General features: G+C 32.7%; 3 protein-coding genes across 14 annotated transcripts in view; 2 read left to right on the forward strand and 1 right to left on the reverse strand.

Moving 5' to 3' along the window:
• LOC123683853 (centrosomal protein of 135 kDa) overlaps positions 1 to 7740 on the forward strand; it is a 37520-nt gene extending 29780 nt beyond the window's left edge. For 4 of the 9 annotated variants that reach the window (XM_045622803.1, XM_045622805.1, XM_045622798.1 and 1 more), the window contains 7 exons: positions 1587 to 1712; positions 2143 to 2296; positions 2978 to 3175; positions 3245 to 3409; positions 3953 to 4155; positions 4475 to 4562; positions 6731 to 7740. In XM_045622803.1, coding sequence (XP_045478759.1) covers positions 1587 to 1712; positions 2143 to 2296; positions 2978 to 3175; positions 3245 to 3409; positions 3953 to 4155; positions 4475 to 4562; positions 6731 to 7339 — 1543 coding nt within the window. In that variant the 3' untranslated portion in view covers positions 7340 to 7740. Of the gene's footprint in view, positions 1 to 1586; positions 1713 to 2142; positions 2297 to 2977; positions 3176 to 3244; positions 3410 to 3597; positions 3763 to 3952; positions 4156 to 4266; positions 4568 to 6730 lie in introns of those variants that run through there. The other 5 variants (XM_045622800.1, XM_045622797.1, XM_045622802.1 and 2 more) reach the window with 5 other exon arrangements.
• A 2838-nt stretch (positions 7741 to 10578) lies between these two features.
• On the reverse strand, positions 10579 to 17988 carry LOC123683855 (putative cell division cycle ATPase). 4 transcript variants are annotated; one of them, XM_045622813.1, is made up of 8 exons: positions 17953 to 17988; positions 14990 to 15381; positions 14490 to 14832; positions 13949 to 14375; positions 13101 to 13442; positions 12598 to 12814; positions 11074 to 11435; positions 10579 to 10895 (listed from the first exon to the last, which is right to left on the reverse strand). In XM_045622813.1, exons 2-8 carry the CDS (start codon positions 15363 to 15365, stop codon positions 10608 to 10610), a joined length of 2355 nt encoding a protein of 784 aa, XP_045478769.1. In that variant the 5' UTR covers positions 15366 to 15381; positions 17953 to 17988; the 3' UTR covers positions 10579 to 10607. The 4 variants fall into 4 exon arrangements, with proteins under 4 accessions (XP_045478769.1, XP_045478770.1, XP_045478768.1 ...); XM_045622814.1 differs by lacking the exon at positions 17953 to 17988 and adding an exon at positions 17699 to 17832; XM_045622812.1 differs by lacking the exon at positions 17953 to 17988 and adding an exon at positions 15625 to 15752.
• On the forward strand, positions 16106 to 17271 carry LOC123683856 (protein FRA10AC1). The gene has a single exon (XM_045622816.1). It carries the CDS (start codon positions 16220 to 16222, stop codon positions 16973 to 16975), a length of 756 nt encoding a protein of 251 aa, XP_045478772.1. The 5' UTR covers positions 16106 to 16219; the 3' UTR covers positions 16976 to 17271.
• Positions 17989 to 18396: the final 408 nt, after the last annotated feature.

The following is an 18396-nucleotide window of genomic DNA, read 5'->3' on the forward strand; positions in this document are numbered from 1 at the left end:
ATCTGACGATCCAAGAACAACGGAAGACCGCATCTCAAGCGTTACCTTTAACGATTTTTTTTTTTTTTAGTAGTTGTCGTGAGAGTAATTTTGAACATTTATTATGGGTGGTAGGTACTATTACAGGTGTCCATTCAAGTGGATTTTGGTAGTACATGCTAGTATGTATAAAACCAGTGGTGAATGAAACACGAAATATGTACAAGGTGTCCCAAACGCTCGCTGAAAACTTCTCGAGAACTAACGGGTGTTTTTTTTTTTCGAGGTATATAACTTTAAGTTGGCATTACTGTTCAAGATGGCGACCGATTTAACAGCTGTCAAGTGATTTATTCTCAGTTTGGTTTGGCAATTCATCATAAATAGACTCACGCCTGAACAACGCTTGCAAATAGTGCAATTTTATTTCGAAAATAATGGTTCTGTGCGGAATACGTATCGCGCACTACGTCCATTTTATTTTGTTTAGCGATAAAGCTCACTTCTGGTTGAATGGCTACGTCAACAAACAAAACTGCCCCATTTGGAGTGAAGCTAATCCTCAAGTGTATGTCGAAACACCGTTACATCCAGAAAAACTGATTGTTTGGTGCGCTTTATGGGCTGGTGGAATCATTGGTCCGTACTTCTTCAAAAACGATGATGGCCAGAATGTTACAGTCAATGGTGATCGGTATAGAGCCATGAGTACTAACTTTTTCATTCCTGAATTGAACAACCATGATGTCCAGGAGTTGTGGTTCCAACAAGACGGCTCAACCTGTCACACAGCTCGTGTCACAATCGATTTATTGAAAGACACGTTTGGTGACCGCCTAATTTCACGTTTTGTACCTGTGAATTGGCCTCCAAAATCTTGTGACGTAACACCGCTAGACTAATTTCTGTGGGGCTATGTAAAGTTATTGGTCTATGCGGATAAGCCACAAACCCTTGACCATTTGGAAGACAACATTCGCCGTGTTATTGCCGATATACGGCCACAAATGTTGGAAAAAGTCATCGAAAATTGGATGTCCAGATTGGACTACATCCGAGCCAGCCGTGGCGGTCATATGCCAGAAATCATATTCAAAATGTAATGCCACAAGATTATCTTGTGGATAAATAAAATTCATGTCAATCGAATAATCCATTGTTTTTTATTGAAATTTAAAGTTCTATAACTCTAAAAAAAACACCCTTTATAAGACTTGAAGACAAAATCTGAGAGAATCCCCGATATCTTTTTTCGAAATATTAAGATATAAAAAAGCAGATCATAGATATCTTGATTCATTGCCGAGTTACTGGGCGAGTTTTTGAAAAATTACTGTTTCAAAAATTTCGCTCCATCTTGGTTTCTGTTCGAGATATCCCAAAAATTCTAAAACTTTTTTTCAGTAATTTTTATAGTTTATATTATGCTCCTAACAGGTCATAGAAATTAATTACCGTTTTAGGGATATAGAGTTCCTTAAATGGGACACCCTATATTTTTCAAAGCAGTTTTTTAGCCGCATTTTTGTGGAAAAGCATCCCGTTTTCAGTTTTTCAAAAATGTCAATGTTTTTCGGCTTATATCTAATCTAATATCTTATTTACAGGGATGTTACTGACAGGGCAGCTTCAAATGAAGCCTATTTGAAACATTCTGATGCAGAGATAGCCAGATTGCGTCAACAGCTAGAAATAGCATGTAGAACGCGAGACAATGCTATAGAAATGAATCGGTTTGTGGTTTTTTTTTGTATTTTTGTTTTGTTTTTGTATTTTTTTTTTTTACCTACTACGCTGAGACCGGCCGTGTTGTGTGTAGTCTTTGTTACTGTGTCCAATCTCCACTTCAAGTATATCACTAATTCAAGGGGTTTAACAAAAAATTATTATTAATTGAACTTAAAGTCGTCCAAGCAATATAAAAACGAATAACAATAAACCTGCATCTTCAAATAATAACGATACAACATAAACCCTCAAGAAAAAATAAAGTTGAAGTTAAAGTTGAATTGAAAACTAAATAAATATAATCTTAAAAATATAAATATCTAATAGTACTTGAACCATCTCTTATAATGTTAACATGAACAAATTCAGTGATCTTCAATTTTATATTTCATTGAATAATTACAATCATTTTCACAATAATGGGCTTAATTGCAGGAAACTTCACGATGATCTGTCATCAGTTTCACGAGAAGCTAATAACTTCAAAACTCAGCTGACAAAGTCTCAGGAGCAAATAGAAAATCTAAAAGTGCAATCTCAACAATATATAGGCGAAGTGAAGAGAGCTGAAGATTTGATAGATTCAAAAGTGAGTGAATTATTTGATATGAACAAACTGTAGTGCAGAGTAATATCAACTTACCCCAACATTTTCATAAAGGGTGCGCCACTGCTACCACCCAAAAAATCTGCCCCAATTCTTAAAATTACAGCGCCTCAAGTATTCAATAGCACCATCTAGATTATTATCTTCTTTGAATAGGGAATTCTCCCTTACTTCAAATATTTCAACATTTCATAAAAAAATAGTAATTCTGAGAATTCACCAAAAAATTGCTATTTTAATCATTTACTTCATACTTGACAAAAAAGGTTAGTGACTCAATGAAATGTGAGAGCTTGTCCTGGTGCTCCCTGAAGTAAATAGTAGGATACTGCAGTATATACTGGATAACCCTGTATATATAGTAGTGTCCATTTATTTAGTACTATATCTCATAAGGTTTTAGTCATAATAAAACATAAATAGCTGAAAAAAGGAAATCGTTTTAGTACCTAGTTCTTGTATTTAAATCTAATCTTATGTTAATAAATAAAAAAGTTTAGTAGTGTTGAATTATTTTTAATTACATAATAAAATAGTGATAGCAAGTGAAAAAGCAGCATTACTTGATTCAGTTTATCCTAATGAAATATTATGTGATGTGATTTTCGATGTGAAATACTTTTTTTTTACTTATTTTTCTTCATTTTTCACTCCTTATCTTAGGAAAAAGAGAGAGAAGACTTATTGAACCAATTTAAACAGCTATGTTTAGAAACTAACAATCTTCAGAGTAGCAACAATGCTTTGGAGACTGAAGCTAATCAAAGCAAGGTTCAGTTATCTGTAGCCATGGATCATGTTCATGATTTAGAACAGAGAAGTGAAACACTAGAAACTTTAATAAACGATTATGAGAAACAAGTAAGTTTCACTAACAACTGTGGTACTAAAAAATGTTTGAGATAGGTGAACAGCAAGTTTCATTTTCAGATTGGACTCTTAACAAATCAAATTGCTAAATTTGAGTCTGAACGCAATCAGCATATGAGATACCAGGATAGAACAGAAGCTGAACTCAAATCAGTTCGAGAACTTTGTATGAAATTAGATAGAGAAAAAGAACAGTTGAGAATACAATTGTTAACAAAAGAAACTGTAAGTTCATTTGAATATTTAAAATTTTTGGAACAAGAATGAATATCAAATAACAGATTCAATTAGAAATGAAAACCTAAGCATATTAAATTCTACATTATATTATCAATTTACTTTAGTATCTGTTATTTGTTTGACTAAAACTATTCATCGTGTATTATCGATTTTAATTTATTTTTTATTTTCAGTTCTTCATTCTTGTGTTGGATGTTGAGCAATATTTTATAATGCCAAGCATCAAAACCTATCAAGATTATATTATCAGTAGTTTTATTAATGTTATTGTAATTATGCTATTAGACAATAAAGTCAAATTCAATAAATTATCTTTAACTTAAACTTATTATAGAGGAAAAATAACTTTATTGAAAAAAGGGCCTAGGTCTAATAACCTAATAATTGTATATTATACAATTTTGATCTGTAACAATAAAAACTAGTTTTTCGGTGTACGTAAAGTTTGATGCTCTAAGGTTGTTTTAAAATTATGTTATTATATTTCATTTCAAAATTAGGATTGATATTAATTTTATTTCTATCTAGGGAGGAGATCAAATCAAAGATCTTCAAAGGGAGAATGACAAATTGAATGCCAAATTAACTGATAGCCAATCAAGACTTGCTAATACAGAAAGACTGTTGAAAGATTCTAGAAATGAAGGTGTCGAACTGAAACTAAAAGATGAGGAAGCTCTGAAAGAAATTAATACGTTGAAAGGAAGGATTGATGATTTGGAGAAGAGATTGTAAGTACCCTACAGTTATTTTCTAGTGGGTCTCAAAAATTATATGAAATATTGTACATTCCCCGATTCGTAAGTTAGATTTTTTAGTGTTTTTTCTTTATGTTATTGCAGAGTTAAAGCCTCAAAAGATGTAGACATGTATCAGGAGAAAGCTCTCGAATACAGTAATCAGATTAGGCAATTGAGGAGACAAATAACAGATGAACATTTCGGTAAAGCTTCAAAGGGGGACGATGATAGATATCCGTCGTTTTAAGAAAAACCATAAGATAGGGCATCGATAGGTTTTTTCTAGCATAACATTAATCTTTCTTCACAGATATTTCTGCACCTGTGACGTTTGTTCTGAAAAATGCATAGGAGGTATTGTATGTGAAAAGCAATGCATTAAGGGATTTCAAGGACAGGTGAGGTAAATATATTCCTCAACTCAGTTCCACTACTTTGAGTGGAACTTACACTGCGCAAAAGAATTAACGCACATTATGGAAATCTCAAATTCATTCTACAACTGAAGGTGTTCTCGATGATAATTATTTTTATCAGAATCATGCATGCATCTGTTATCTACTTTCAACGTTTTTCTTCAATACAGATGTTTTTTCCCAGTAGGAATAAAAAAGATGAGATTATCAGATTTTGAATGTATTGGCTCCATTCTGAAATCAGTTGTTCTCGATCAATTCTAGTGATCAATAGTTTTTCTTTCGTTTGATTTTCTACACTCGATCGCTATGCAACGCGAAACACGCAATTTGACCCAAGAGGAATGTGCCCAAGCGGTAGTTTTGCGAGAAGAAGGGTGGACATACCCAAGAATTGCAGAAAGGTTTGGAGTTTCCCATACAAGTGTGTCCAGAATGTTGCAGCGATTCAGGGTGACAGGTATGAATGTCTGAAGACCAGGACAGGGTAGACCACGGGTAACAACTGCCATTCAAGAACCTTACTTGAGAGTTTCTTCGTTGAGACAACGGTTTGCAACCGCTCGCCTCCTTCAAAATCAGCTTGAGCAAACTCATGGGGTGCAAATTAGCACTCAGACAATAAGAAATCGCCTCAGAGAATATGATTGAAGGCCTCGTGTCGCGGCAAGAGGCCCTGCTCTTACCCCAGCCCATCGAAGGGCGCGTTTGGATTTTGCGAGAGAGCATATCCATTGGGAAGAGGCTGATTGGGAAAGAGTTCTCTTCACAGATGAGTCTAGATTCTGCCTCTACCATTGTGATCGACGTTCCCTTGTATACAGACGTCCACATGAAAGATATGCTCAGTGCACTCTTTCCCAATCAGCCTCTTCCCAATGGATATGCTCTCTCGCAAAATCCAAACGCGCCCTTCGATTTCAGAATGGAGCCAATACATTCAAAATCTGATAATCTCCTCTTTTTTATTCCTGCTGGGAAAAAAACATCTGTATTGAAGAAAAACGTTGAAAGTGAATAACATATGCATGCATAATTCTGTTAAAATAATTATCATTGAGAACACCTTCAGTTGTAGAATAAATTTGAGATTTCCATAATGTGCGTTAATTCTTTTGCGCAGTGTAGATATTGTTATTCTTAGATGATACAGGGTTTTCCAATAAGAGGTTTCATTTTGAATAGCCCGCTCTCTGGGTATTAGACAAGTAAACACTATGCCATTACTAAAAATGGAACGATACACGCTTCAACAACGCATTGAAATTGTTAAAATTCACTAGAAAAATGGTGAAAATATTGCAGTCACAGTTCGTAAAACTGAAGCACCTTCTCGGCAGACAATGCTGAAACTGATGGAAAATTTAGAGCTGTTGGGACAAGTTAGTGATGTGAAGAATCGAAACCGTATGCGTCGCTCAAGAACAACTGAGAATATTGCTGCTCTGTAGCCTATAGTGTTGAAGAAATCCCAGATATGTCGATTCCTTGTCGATCTTGCTCATGATTAATGATTTTTTATGGCCGGAAGCAATAGCAATTCTGCAAGGAAAGTTTCCTGGTCGTGTTATCATAATTGTCCATATTGAATAGTGAATATTATAATAACTGTTCCATCCATCCAGCATTAGACTGTGGTTTCGTCTGACATGTTTCAATTTAATCATTTGCACCTGATGTATTTGTGATAATCTTTGAAATAAATATTATTGTTAATTGGCCACCGAGATCTTGTGATTTAACTTCTTTTGACTTTTTTCTTTGGGATCACGTGGAAGTTAAGGTCTATGTCAATTCCCCACAATCGATTCGAGGCCTTCAAGATGGAATTGGTGAAATTATCGAGGATATGCAAATGTTCGAATTGGTCATGGAAAATTTAATGAAAAGGATATGGTGCTGAAATTCGTATTCCATTGTTAATGGCATAACTTCCTCTTTATTATAAAATGAATATCCTTTGATTTTTGATGAAAATGAAACCGCTTATTTGAAAACACTTTAATATCCAAGTTTCTGCAAATATCAACAAACGCTTACATGCAATTTTCTTCAAATTGTTTTATTCAAATTCAATATTTGAGTCTTTGGTCTCGGCTTCGAAAGTGAGAACCTTTTGAACTTTCTGACATTTCCTCCTATACTTCTAGAATAAAAATCAAGGTGGTCCTGACTCTTCCATATTTGGATCTTCGACACCAGGATCGACAGTTCCCGATTCTGATGCATCACAAAATGATGGCACTTTGGTTGCTACTGCACAGGTGCTGGTAACGGATAGAAGAGGAGATGAAACTGTGCAACTGAACATAAGTGAACCACATTCTTCCAAAATTTCCATATCATCGATTAGGCTGTCCGACAGAGACGGAGAACTATTAGTTGAGAAGAGATCGTTTAAAGGTGTTAAGGTTGGCAGATCAACCTCTCCCGTTACATGCTCTCTGTCTTCTAAAAGTACCAGAGATGCCATATGTGATTGCAAACTGACCAGTTCCAGCGGTAGCTCAAATAAATCTGTAAATGCGTTATTGGAAATGGATAGACTAAAAACATCTCTGAAGCAAACATTGGGTAGAGATCTTCCGGAAACATACTGTAAAACAGGTAAATGCTTCGGGAGTTGTAAATCATTCGATCCACTCAACAAGGTGTGTTGCAAATCGTTCTCCGATAAGGATTTGAGAAGAGGAAAGAGTAGAAGTGATGAAAAAGACCTCTGTTGTCCTAGTTCTTGTCGATGTGCCTTAAGTAACTAACATAAAATTGTGTAAAAGTGAATGAGATGTTTGGTGAAATTTTTTTTGGGTAACTAGTAAAAGTACTTAGATCTCAAGACGAAAATAATGAGTTCTTTCAAAGAGACTGTTCAAAGTTACCACAATTCATTATTTTCCAAGTAGAAATATTTATAAGAGATGTATTGTCCATTGATGGATGTTTCTCAAAGTATGGATAATATCAAACTTCTAATATTGATTTTATTTATTAATTTATTGATAATGAATTGATATGGATGATTTTTGGTGAATGAATGTAAATTTACCATTGTCGTCCTCGATTAATGTGTAATATTAAATATATTCATTTTATATAACGAATAATGTAAAATATATCTCTTTTAATTTGTAATAATGTATAATATATAATTTTATCTATACTAGTGTAACTTCTTTCATCCTGTAGTTTGCTATAAGAATGCTATCTGAGAATAGTCACGAGAAAAATCTTTTGACAGTTGCAAAATAAAGGTTGGTCAGAAAATTCGATAGGAAAAGAATTTTACCACGTCAAGTCCAAATCTGCAATCAGTTTGCTTCTGCTCTATCTCAATTTCGAGATAATTCCAGTTTTGTGGGAAAATTTTCTGGTAGTGTTATTGTAGTTTATTTGCACCGATGATACTTAATCATTATGGTCTAGGAAAATAAAATTGATAAAAATATGCACTCAGGCTTATTACTGAACTGGTGACACTCGAGTTTGGTCATTTCACTGAAAACATTTTAATTAGTAGGGAATTTGGCTATAAGCCATCTATCCGCATTTTACTGAACCCATTATTCCCGCGGCCAAACACGTATAGAATCCTGTATTGTGCTATTCTAACCATAACCTGGTTTGAGCTATTCTTCCCAGATGACACCACCGAGCCCTATAAAAAATTCCTCTGAGGAAAATTTTACTAGGAGAGTTTATGACCGGATCTACTTCAAATTTTGAAAAAATGAGGAAATCTCGATGCTTTATACCAATTTGCAATCATATAATTCCTAGGAGAACATTGAACCGAAAAATTCAGCGTTTTTTAGGATTTTTCGAAAAAAAAAATTGGCCACGGAGGACCATGATATCTAAAAGAATTTTTGATTCTGAATACTAACCTACCATCGGTTTTTTCCTAACACACTTCAAAGCTGAGATATTGCAAATTTTGTAGAAAAATAGTGCTTTAAATGCGTAAACAAATTTTTCTGATTGAAATCGAAGCCTAATTTGCAATCTACATCCTCAAAACCCTTCAAAAACACCATCAAAAGTTCAAAATTCGATCGGTCGATTCTTACGAAAAAACCAAGACCTTATGTAAATTTCGGAAAAAAAATTTTTTGGCATGAAAATTTGATAGAAGAAGCATTCGACCTCGGCGAACACAAATCTGCAATCGGATTGCCTCTAAAAGGTCTTAATTTCGAGATATTTCGAGTTTTGTGGAAAAATTTTCGAGCGAGCAGACTGCCCTCTGTTGTCTTAAGTCTGAGGTTTGCGAAATGGGTTTACATGCCCCACAACTTCAGTTGTGTGTAAACTGAGCTTTTAAGGTTTAGAAAAATTTTTCTGATAAAAATAAATGCTTAATTCAGTATCTACGACCTCAAAACTTCCCAAAAATATTATAAAATGATCGAATTCGATCGGTCGATTTTTTCGGAAAAACCAAGACTATAACCTTGGATATTTTTTTGCTAAAAAAAGTTTTTGATTCAAATCGACTTCAAAATTTGATATTATGAAGAATTTTTAATGTTGAATCCATATTTGCAATCAGTTCCTCCCTAGGTGTCCCCTAAATTAAATTATTTCGAATTTTGTGGAAAAATTCGTAATATGGTTTGGTCTGCCCTCTGGTGGTTCAAATCTGAAGCTTGCAAAATGAGCATACATGCCCCACAACTGAGACATTTCTGTGGAAAAAAAGCAGTGATTTTTAGGTGTAGAAAATGTTTTCTGGTGAGAATCGTTCCTTATTCGGTTTTGCGACTTTGGAACTCTGAAAATTCGATTGGTTGATTTTTTCAGAAAAACCAAGATAAATTTCTAAATTGGCCACGGAGGACCTTCAAAATATGATATCCAAAAGAATTTTTGATTCTGAGTACTAACCTACCATCGGTTTTTTCCTAACACACTTCAAAGCTGAGATATTGCAAATTTTGTAGAAAAATAGTGCTTTAAATGCGTAAACAAATTTTTCTGATTGAAATCAATGCCTAATCTGCAATCTACATCCTCAAAACCCTTCAAAAACACCATCAAAAAGTTCAAATTCGATCGGTCGATTTTTTCGAAAAAATGTATGTAAATTTCGAAAAAAAAATTTTTTGGCCTGAAAATTTGATAGAAGAAGCATTCGACCTCAGCGAACACAAATCTGCAATCAGTTTGCTTCTAAAAGGTCTCAATTTCGAGTTTTGTGGAAAAAATTTCAAGGTGGTTTAGTCTGCTCTCTGGTGGCATAAGTTTGAGGCTTGTAAAATGGGAATGTGTGCCCCACAATGTGGGGCAACAATAGAGTCGCCATCTATCCGCATCTTACTGAACTAATAATTCCCTCGGCCAAACACATATAGAATTCTGTATTTGTATATTCTCACCATAACCTAGTTTGAGCTATTCTTCCCAGATGACACAACCGAGTCCTAGGAAATACAGTGACTTAATATGCAGGGTTTTTTTAAATATCTTTCACAATAGGATACTTTCTGCTAAAATTAAATCATAATGTCGAAGTAGATTGTGTGAAAACATTTTGTGTAACATTTTTCACATTTATTATCAGTCTACACCAAATTATTGGCTGCCTCGATAGTACAGTGGATTAAAGAGTCGACTGTGGTGCCGAAGGTACCGGGTTCGAATCCTGGCTAGGTCATGGATGTTGTTCGTAATTTCTTATTGACACAAGTAGCGGAAAAAATTAAATTTTGAAAGAGAGTATAGGTTTTTTTCAAATTTCGTAATATTTACCCTAAAGATATAAAAAGAAACATGTATCTGAACTGGAATATAATTATTCATGTAGGCATCCATTTCGTTCAGAAAAATTAGTCTACACATTTAAAGCACTCCTTTCAGAAAAATTGCACTAGGAGTGTTTATGGCGAGATCTGCTTCAAAATTTGAGTTAATGAGTAGTCTCAATGCTCAATACCGATTTGTAATCAGATAATTCCTAGGAGGACTGTGAACAGAGATATCCAGAGAAGAAAAAGAAGAATGAAAAACAATTAAAATTTAATATTCATTTTAAAATATATTTCCAATATCAACATGAAATAATCTTAAAAACATATTTCTTATAAAAATAAATACATTATAAGAAGATGTCGATTTTTGCTTTGTCATCGTTTCTAATGCTGAACGATTTTCATTTGTCATCGTTTCTAATGCCTTCTTGAAATGTTCCATAGTTACAAATGGTTCTGGATTTTCATCTAGAGCTATTCTCGCAGCGCTATGGCACAATTCCTCAATATAGGCCCCACAACACTTTTCAGTACGATCAACTAGCATTTTGATATCTATATCTTTTACCTGAAATTGAATGATCAATGTTAATATTTCATTTAAGTGTAGCAGCACATCTAAGACTTTATTCTTGAATTATTAATCAACTTGCATAAGTTTCATTACGAAAAATAAATTAACATATTCAATTAATTAAATTAATTAATTTAAGGTAAAACTTGAGAAAAAAATTATTTTTACTTACAGGTATTTTGCGGAATTTCAACTCGAAAATTTTCATTCGAGTTTCATAATCTGGTAGTGGAACTAATACTTTCATCAATCTACCCCCTCTATATAAAGCTGTGTCAAGTCTGTCGAGTCTATTGGTGGCTGCTAGAACGATCAAACCTTCCAGCGGTGAAACACCATCAATTTCTAATAAAAGTTGCATTAAAACATTTGCTTGAACATTATTCGCATCTCCCGATTCTGATCCTCTCATACAAGCAATAGCATCGACTTCGTCAAAGAATATAACTGAAGGTGACACATCTCTTGCTCTCTTGAATAGTTTTATAATAGCTTGTTGGGATTCACCAACATATTTATTAAATAATTCAGCAGCTGAAATAGATGGATAATTTTTTTTTTCACATGAAGTTTCTAATTATTAAATAGGAAAATATTGGGAATATTGGACACAATTTTATTCTATTGTTTAATTTGTAACAACGCCGACGTTTCGAAACAGTTCGTTTCTTTTTCAAGGCTAGTTACGACAAACAATATTGTACGCTTATTAAAATCATAAAGACAATTTTCAAGGAATCGAAATTCTTTCACACCTCAGATAATCAATCAAAATTGTCTTTATGATTTTAATAAGCGTACAATATTGTTTGGCGTAACTAGCCTTGAAAAAGAAACGAACTGTTTCGAAACGTCAGCGTTGTTACAAATTAAACAATAGAATAAAATTGTGTCCAATATTCCCAATATTTTCCTATTTATTAAATAACAATGGATGATAACCAAGTAATAAGTTCTAATTATTATTCACCATATTACTTCATTGTTATTTATATAATTATGAGGCAAATCTATTCATTCTGTCATCCCTTGTAGAACATCATCCAGGAATATTTCATCATTATATGTTGGTATTTGGAAATCTTCTGTCACAGATTTATTTGTCAAATTTGTTATACAGAAAACAGTTCTGCCAACCAACTAACGATATTTATGGAAATATTTCCTTGAAATTAAATGAAAATACATTGAATTAAAGTAAATAATGTATGACCATACAAAAAGGATCATCCCAACACTGCACTTAATAAATAACTATTATAATACAAATTGAGTAGGCATTGATATTCTTCCACAAATTCGAAATTCAGTGTGAAAATGAGCCTTCTGTAAGGATTACTTTCTCTATTTCCTTGGATTTTTGATGAAATTAATGGAATATTTCTGAAAATTTACTGATTTTTGCATTGAAAAATGTTATTTAGTAGAAATGTTTACTGTACCACAAATTTGACAGTTAATAAATCCATGACAGAAAATTTCGTGGTACCAACATATAATAATGAAATATAACCATGAAATCTGTATGAAACTGAGGTATTCCCACATGGTTTTTTCTACAAGGCTTGGCAGAATGAACGGATTTGCCACGAAATTCGAGAAGTATATTTTTTCAACTTGTTATGAAGGAATATTTATTCTTATTGTTTCTTAATTTTTGCAACATAATAAAAAAAAATAAAATGACCATATTTACCTTTGATTGAAAAAAAATTGAAACCACTTTCAGTAGCCAGGGCTTTAGCTATCGTTGTTTTGGAACAACCTGGTGGACCATACATAAGCACTCCTTTTGGGGCTAATTTTCCCATTCTCTCATATCTTTCAGGGTGTAATATATCTTTGATACAGTGTTTTAAAAGGTTTTTCAATTCTTCCTGGCCCCCTATGTCAGACCACTTTACATTAGGTACCTAAGAAAAAACAGAATTTTTGAAAATGAGAAAGGTGCCAGCGAGAATTATGCCACACCATGAAAATATAAAATTAGATAATACTTTCAAGAGGAAAAAAATTCTACTCCGGAATCGTAGAACAGATTTTGCTAAATAACAAACTTAACCGAAATATTGGAACACTAAACCTGTCTTTAAAATTCAAATCTAGCTCTAAATGAACAAGGAAGAAAATAGATGAAACTTGAAAAATGTTATGAAAATAACTATGTATGATAGATAAAGCCAAAATTATATTACCAACCTCTACATGAAAATCCTTCGAACCACTTGGTACAAAACGCTTCATAGCAAATTTCAAATCACTAATCTCCATAACACTCCTCGAATCTTTCAACATTGTGAATTTTGCTCTTGAACAAAGTTTCACCAAGTCTTCTCCAACATATCCTCGGGTATCTTTAGATATTTCCAACAATTGATCTTCGGTGATGTTATGTTTATATATTTCTAATACTATCTCAAGAATTTCTTTCCTTGCAGCTGGTTTAGGCATTGGTATATTGATTTCGTGATCAAAAATTCCTGATTTTGTCAATTCCGGAGCGACATTGCTGATATCAGTTGTAATGCCAATTACGAATACCTTCAACAAAAATTTTTCATTTAATCATCAATTTCTATCAAGATTGAATTACAAATGACCATAATTCATGCAAATCTAGGTCCAGATGAAACTGCAGCAAAAATGCTGAAGGAATTTCCAAAAGAGGGAGTTAAAATGAAGCAATTAGGGTAGGTGTGCCGCAGGGAAATGTACTAGGCCCACTAGAATACCTCCTTTACTCTGCAGATGACACAATCATACTAGCTAGTGATGATTATTCTACAGCATCATCACATACAGGGTGTTCCTTAATAGGAGGTACAGAGGAAAATGAGACATTCCTACATTTTTGTGATGATTATACCAGTATATCCAATCTTTATCAATCTTCGCTAAAGATTTGGTAAATAATTACCAGAACTTATAGCTAATTTATTCAACACAGCTTACTAACTGGATCTTGAAATAATTTGGAAAAGAAAGAGCTTTGCACCAATGAATAATCCAATTACAAAAATATTTTTGAAAGGTTTCATATTTCTTACCTTCGCACCCCTGTTATTGTTCAATTTATCCAAATGGGTCAACAAGTCTTCTAGAAGAAACAATTTTTGCTCGTCTTTAGAACATTTAGAACAGATTTGATCCAATTTATCAAAAACCATTACGGTTGGAGCATTAGACAATGCATCTTCAAACATTTTCTTCAAAGATTCTCTAGATTGAGCCAAAAATTTGGTGGAATTAAGAAACTCAACATTTACTTTACTTTCATTTACTAGATAGTTTACTAGCGTTGTTTTACCTGTTCCACTACTACCAACTAGTAAAACATTTGTAAATCTTTTTGCTTCTTCTTTTACTGTTAAGGCATTATCCATCCATATTTTGATTTCATTTAATTGTTCAGTTAAACCTCCTACTTTAGAAATAGTTTCTTGATTGTTGACATTTTGAGTTTCTTCATGATTCCTAAAATATTAACAGTTGAGAGAGAATATTTTTGAATATTAATCAGCATTGTTGATAGTCATTAAGTTGATCAAGAGAGGAATGAAAATATACAAAACCACTAAAAGCACTCACTTGAATAAAACCCATTTTGTATTTTCAGTAACTTCATAAAAGGTATCAGAAAGATTTAAATTGTCAAAATTTGTAACTGGATCACTATTTTCTGATTTAACTTCTTTAATAGAGAATTTCAACAATCTTCCAAAATAAAATATGCTTATTTTATTCCCATTAGTCAAGATGGTACGTTTGAATATATAGCACAGCCTTTTTTCAATCTCTGGAGTGATTTCAGTTGTTTTTAGTCTGCCTATCGATTTTAAAGTGATAACTAGGGCATCTTTAGTGTACTGTGTTAACTTTGTAACAGATACAGTTGGATAGGCCTTGACATCGCCAAAGTAAAGATCAAGTACTGAAAAAACAATCAAGATAAAAAAAATTATTTGGCATACATCGGAGTAACTCACATATTGATAATTCTTATCTATTAAAATATGTTACCTGTAGTTTCTAGAATTAGAAACTCGGTCTAAATACATTAGGAATTAAAATAAATAAAAAAATCATACCTTCTTTGGTGAGATGAACTGAAGTCAAACTTTTTCCTGTTGTTGGCCTAGCTCTCTTTACAATTGGAGCCAAATCATTTATTTTCAGAACAGTCCAATTTGAAATTGCTATATCACAAATTTGCATACATGATTGACTCAAGAAAACAAATTTATTTAATCCATCTCTTGCATCTTGACTCTCTTCATTCATCAGATTCAAACTGCCAAGTAGACAACTATTTCTAATATAAAAATGAGTGAAAATTTTAGGATTTGGGGGGCAATCTGTTTGATGTTTCTCAGAGTCTCTTATGGTAATGATAGTTCCACAACTTTCACATTGGTTCCACTGTTCTGATTTTTTAGATTTTGATGCAGATTTGGGGGTAGTCATTATGAAGCTGTACTACCTAAAAACATAATTTTTATTAATGACTTTCCTATAATACGCTCTATATATGCAATAAGAGCTTATGAGTAATAATACTAAAAAAAATTACTAAAACTGTACAAATTGAGCAAACGGTTAATAAATTGAACAACTAAATTAACATAAAGACAGACGTACGTTTCGAAATTTTTGTATTTAATAATACAATTTTTCCTCATCAGTGCCTTATAGTTCAACGAAATTATTAAATTTACAAACTTACCACGTGTATATCCACCTCAAAAAAATTGCAAGTAAGAAACTACTAACTAACTAAACGTATCGGCACAGAATAGTAATACCCACAGAATACTAATAATAATAATATAATACCTCTCTATTCTGTGGTATCGGTTGCTCTGGTGAGGATTCACAGAACAAGCCATTACTGAAGGTAGTCATAGATTTCTTCCTTTTTATTCTTTTGAAATACATATACAAATCGACATTTACAATTGAATAAACAATTTCAGAAATTTCAAATTTATCAATTGGTTGATACTGACTCTAATATTAGATATTAGAGAGTTATTGCAACGCACAAATAAGCGATCTTTTATTACAGGATCTCTTATTTTGACATGTACTCATGCGCATTGAGTCAGATATTAAGGATTGTTTAAATCTAAATTAGGTCTAGAAATAAACAAGATCAAAGACAGATAAAATCCAATAATCCATAGACAAAGTGACAAAGGTAAACTCTGTGGATAAAATCGTTTTGCTAGGTCGAAAATGTCCGACGAAAAAGATTGACATCTGATTGCTCAGATATCTTTGCCGAACGCTCCAGATCATAAACATAGACTCCTGTCTCTATGCTCCAGATGTGTATTGTTGATAGAATTAATCATGTTATATTTTTCAAGAAATCAGAGATAATGAACATACAACAACGTTTCCAATGTTCAACACTTTTAGACGTTCACAAGAGATTAATGCAATGTCATGACACTGGGAAGTCTGGAAATGAATTGAGTAAATACGATGAATTGCTTATCCATAAAAATCACAAATTTTTATGGGAAGAAAATGAAAATGAACTAACATGGGAAGAAGAACTTGCTAAAAAGTATTATGACAAATTATTTAAGGAATATTGTATATGTGACCTCTCAAAATATAAAGAAAATAAAGTTGCCTTGAGATGGAGGACTAAAAACGAAGTTGTGTTGGGAGCGGGACAGTTTTCATGTGCTGAAAAGAAATGTGACGCCAAAGAACATTTGAAAACTTGGGAAGTTAATTTTTGCTATCTTGAAAACAATGAGAAGAAAAATGCTTTGGTGAAAATCAAACTATGTGAAGATTGTTCAGCTAAATTAAATTATCATAGTAAGAAACGTGAAGTCAAAAGATTGAAAAGAAAACGCAAATCAAAAATTAATTCTGAAAAAGAGATATCAAATGTTCAAGAGTCTACCGAGTCCCTTGAAATGATTGAAAAAGAACCTTCTGCCTGTACCACTAGTTGGAAAGAAGAAACTCAGAGCCCTTGGTCTCAGAAGTGTGATGTTGAAGTTAAATCTAGAGAGGAAGAGATGGATGATTATCTTGACGAACTATTGATTTGAATCTTTTTTAAATTACCTTCCAAGTTCAATTCAATCTGAGATACAACCAAGACTAAATAATTTGATACAATCTAAAAGAAACTGAATTGCATGCAATAATCCCGATCTATAATATTCTTAAATTATTGCTTGACTGAAGTATTCTTTATTGAAATAAATTTTCAAATTGATCTTTAAGATTTTGCCAAAATGTTGAAGAAAAACATCAACTAGACCAGATCATTGAAACTAAATTGAATCTAAGAAGAAATAGCATTATAAACATTGAATTTAATATAAATCAAATAATTTGACAACTTTGTGTCTAATCCTTCACAATAATATATCTGTATGATATATTTAGTTTATTTTGTATCTAATAATACAATTTTTCCTCATCAGTGCCTTATAGTTCAACCACAGAATAGAGAGGTATATAAAAAAATAATACTCCGTGAGTATGGTTACAAGGTTTATTTGGTTGTTAAAAAAGTTGTGAATAAAGTCAGGTACAGTAAAGGTTGCATTCATACTAATTATAACATACAATTCCTTTACGGAAAGATATTTTTTCCATGAAATGATTGAATACTTTTTCATTTGAAATAATAAAATTGAATCAGTGGTTACTTAATTGGTACGATATATATAAAATTATTATTTATTATTATTAATGTATTCCATAAAAGCGATTTTATTGTATTTCGGGAAATTCAAGTAAAATAATAAAAGTCGGAAACTTACCATTAATTCAAATTCTGAAATGAAATACAAATTTAGGCTGAAAAATATTTTGAAATAGAATTACTACTTCCATTCAATACGCAGTCATGTCCCAAATATTATACAGTAATCATACAAATGTAATTTCAAATGGGCCGCCATGTCAGGTCACCAAAATTGGTTACATCGAGAACAATGGAAATGTCAAAGAGTGTCGCTTCTGTAATACCTCTCTATTCTGTGGTTCAACGAAATTATTAAATTTACAAATTTACCACGTGTATATCCACCTCAACAAGTAAGAAACTGACTACCTCGGTAGTACAGTGGACTGAGAGGTTGGCTATGGTGCCGAGGGGTACCGGGTTCGAATCCCGGCTAGGTCATGGATGTTGTATATGTCTGGTGATGAATTAAAAAGAGTCTTATAGAAGATGAAATGTTGGTTGTGTGGATGGTGTAGAAACGCCTAGCACATATAAAGGAAAAAAATTAAAAAAAAGTAAGAAACTACAAACCATAGAGTAAGTATATACTTGTTCTATGCTACAAACTAACTAAACGTATCAGTTGCTCTGGGAGGATTCACAGAACAAGCCATTTTTGAAGGTAGTCATAGATTTCTTCCTTGTTATTCTTTTGAAATACATATACAAATCGACATTTAGAATTGAATAAACAATTTAAGAAATTTTAAATTTATCAATTGGTTGATACTG

The sequence above is a fragment of the Harmonia axyridis genome, chromosome 7 (genome assembly GCF_914767665.1).
Source record: "Harmonia axyridis chromosome 7, icHarAxyr1.1, whole genome shotgun sequence".
Lineage (NCBI taxonomy): Eukaryota > Metazoa > Arthropoda > Insecta > Coleoptera > Coccinellidae > Harmonia > Harmonia axyridis.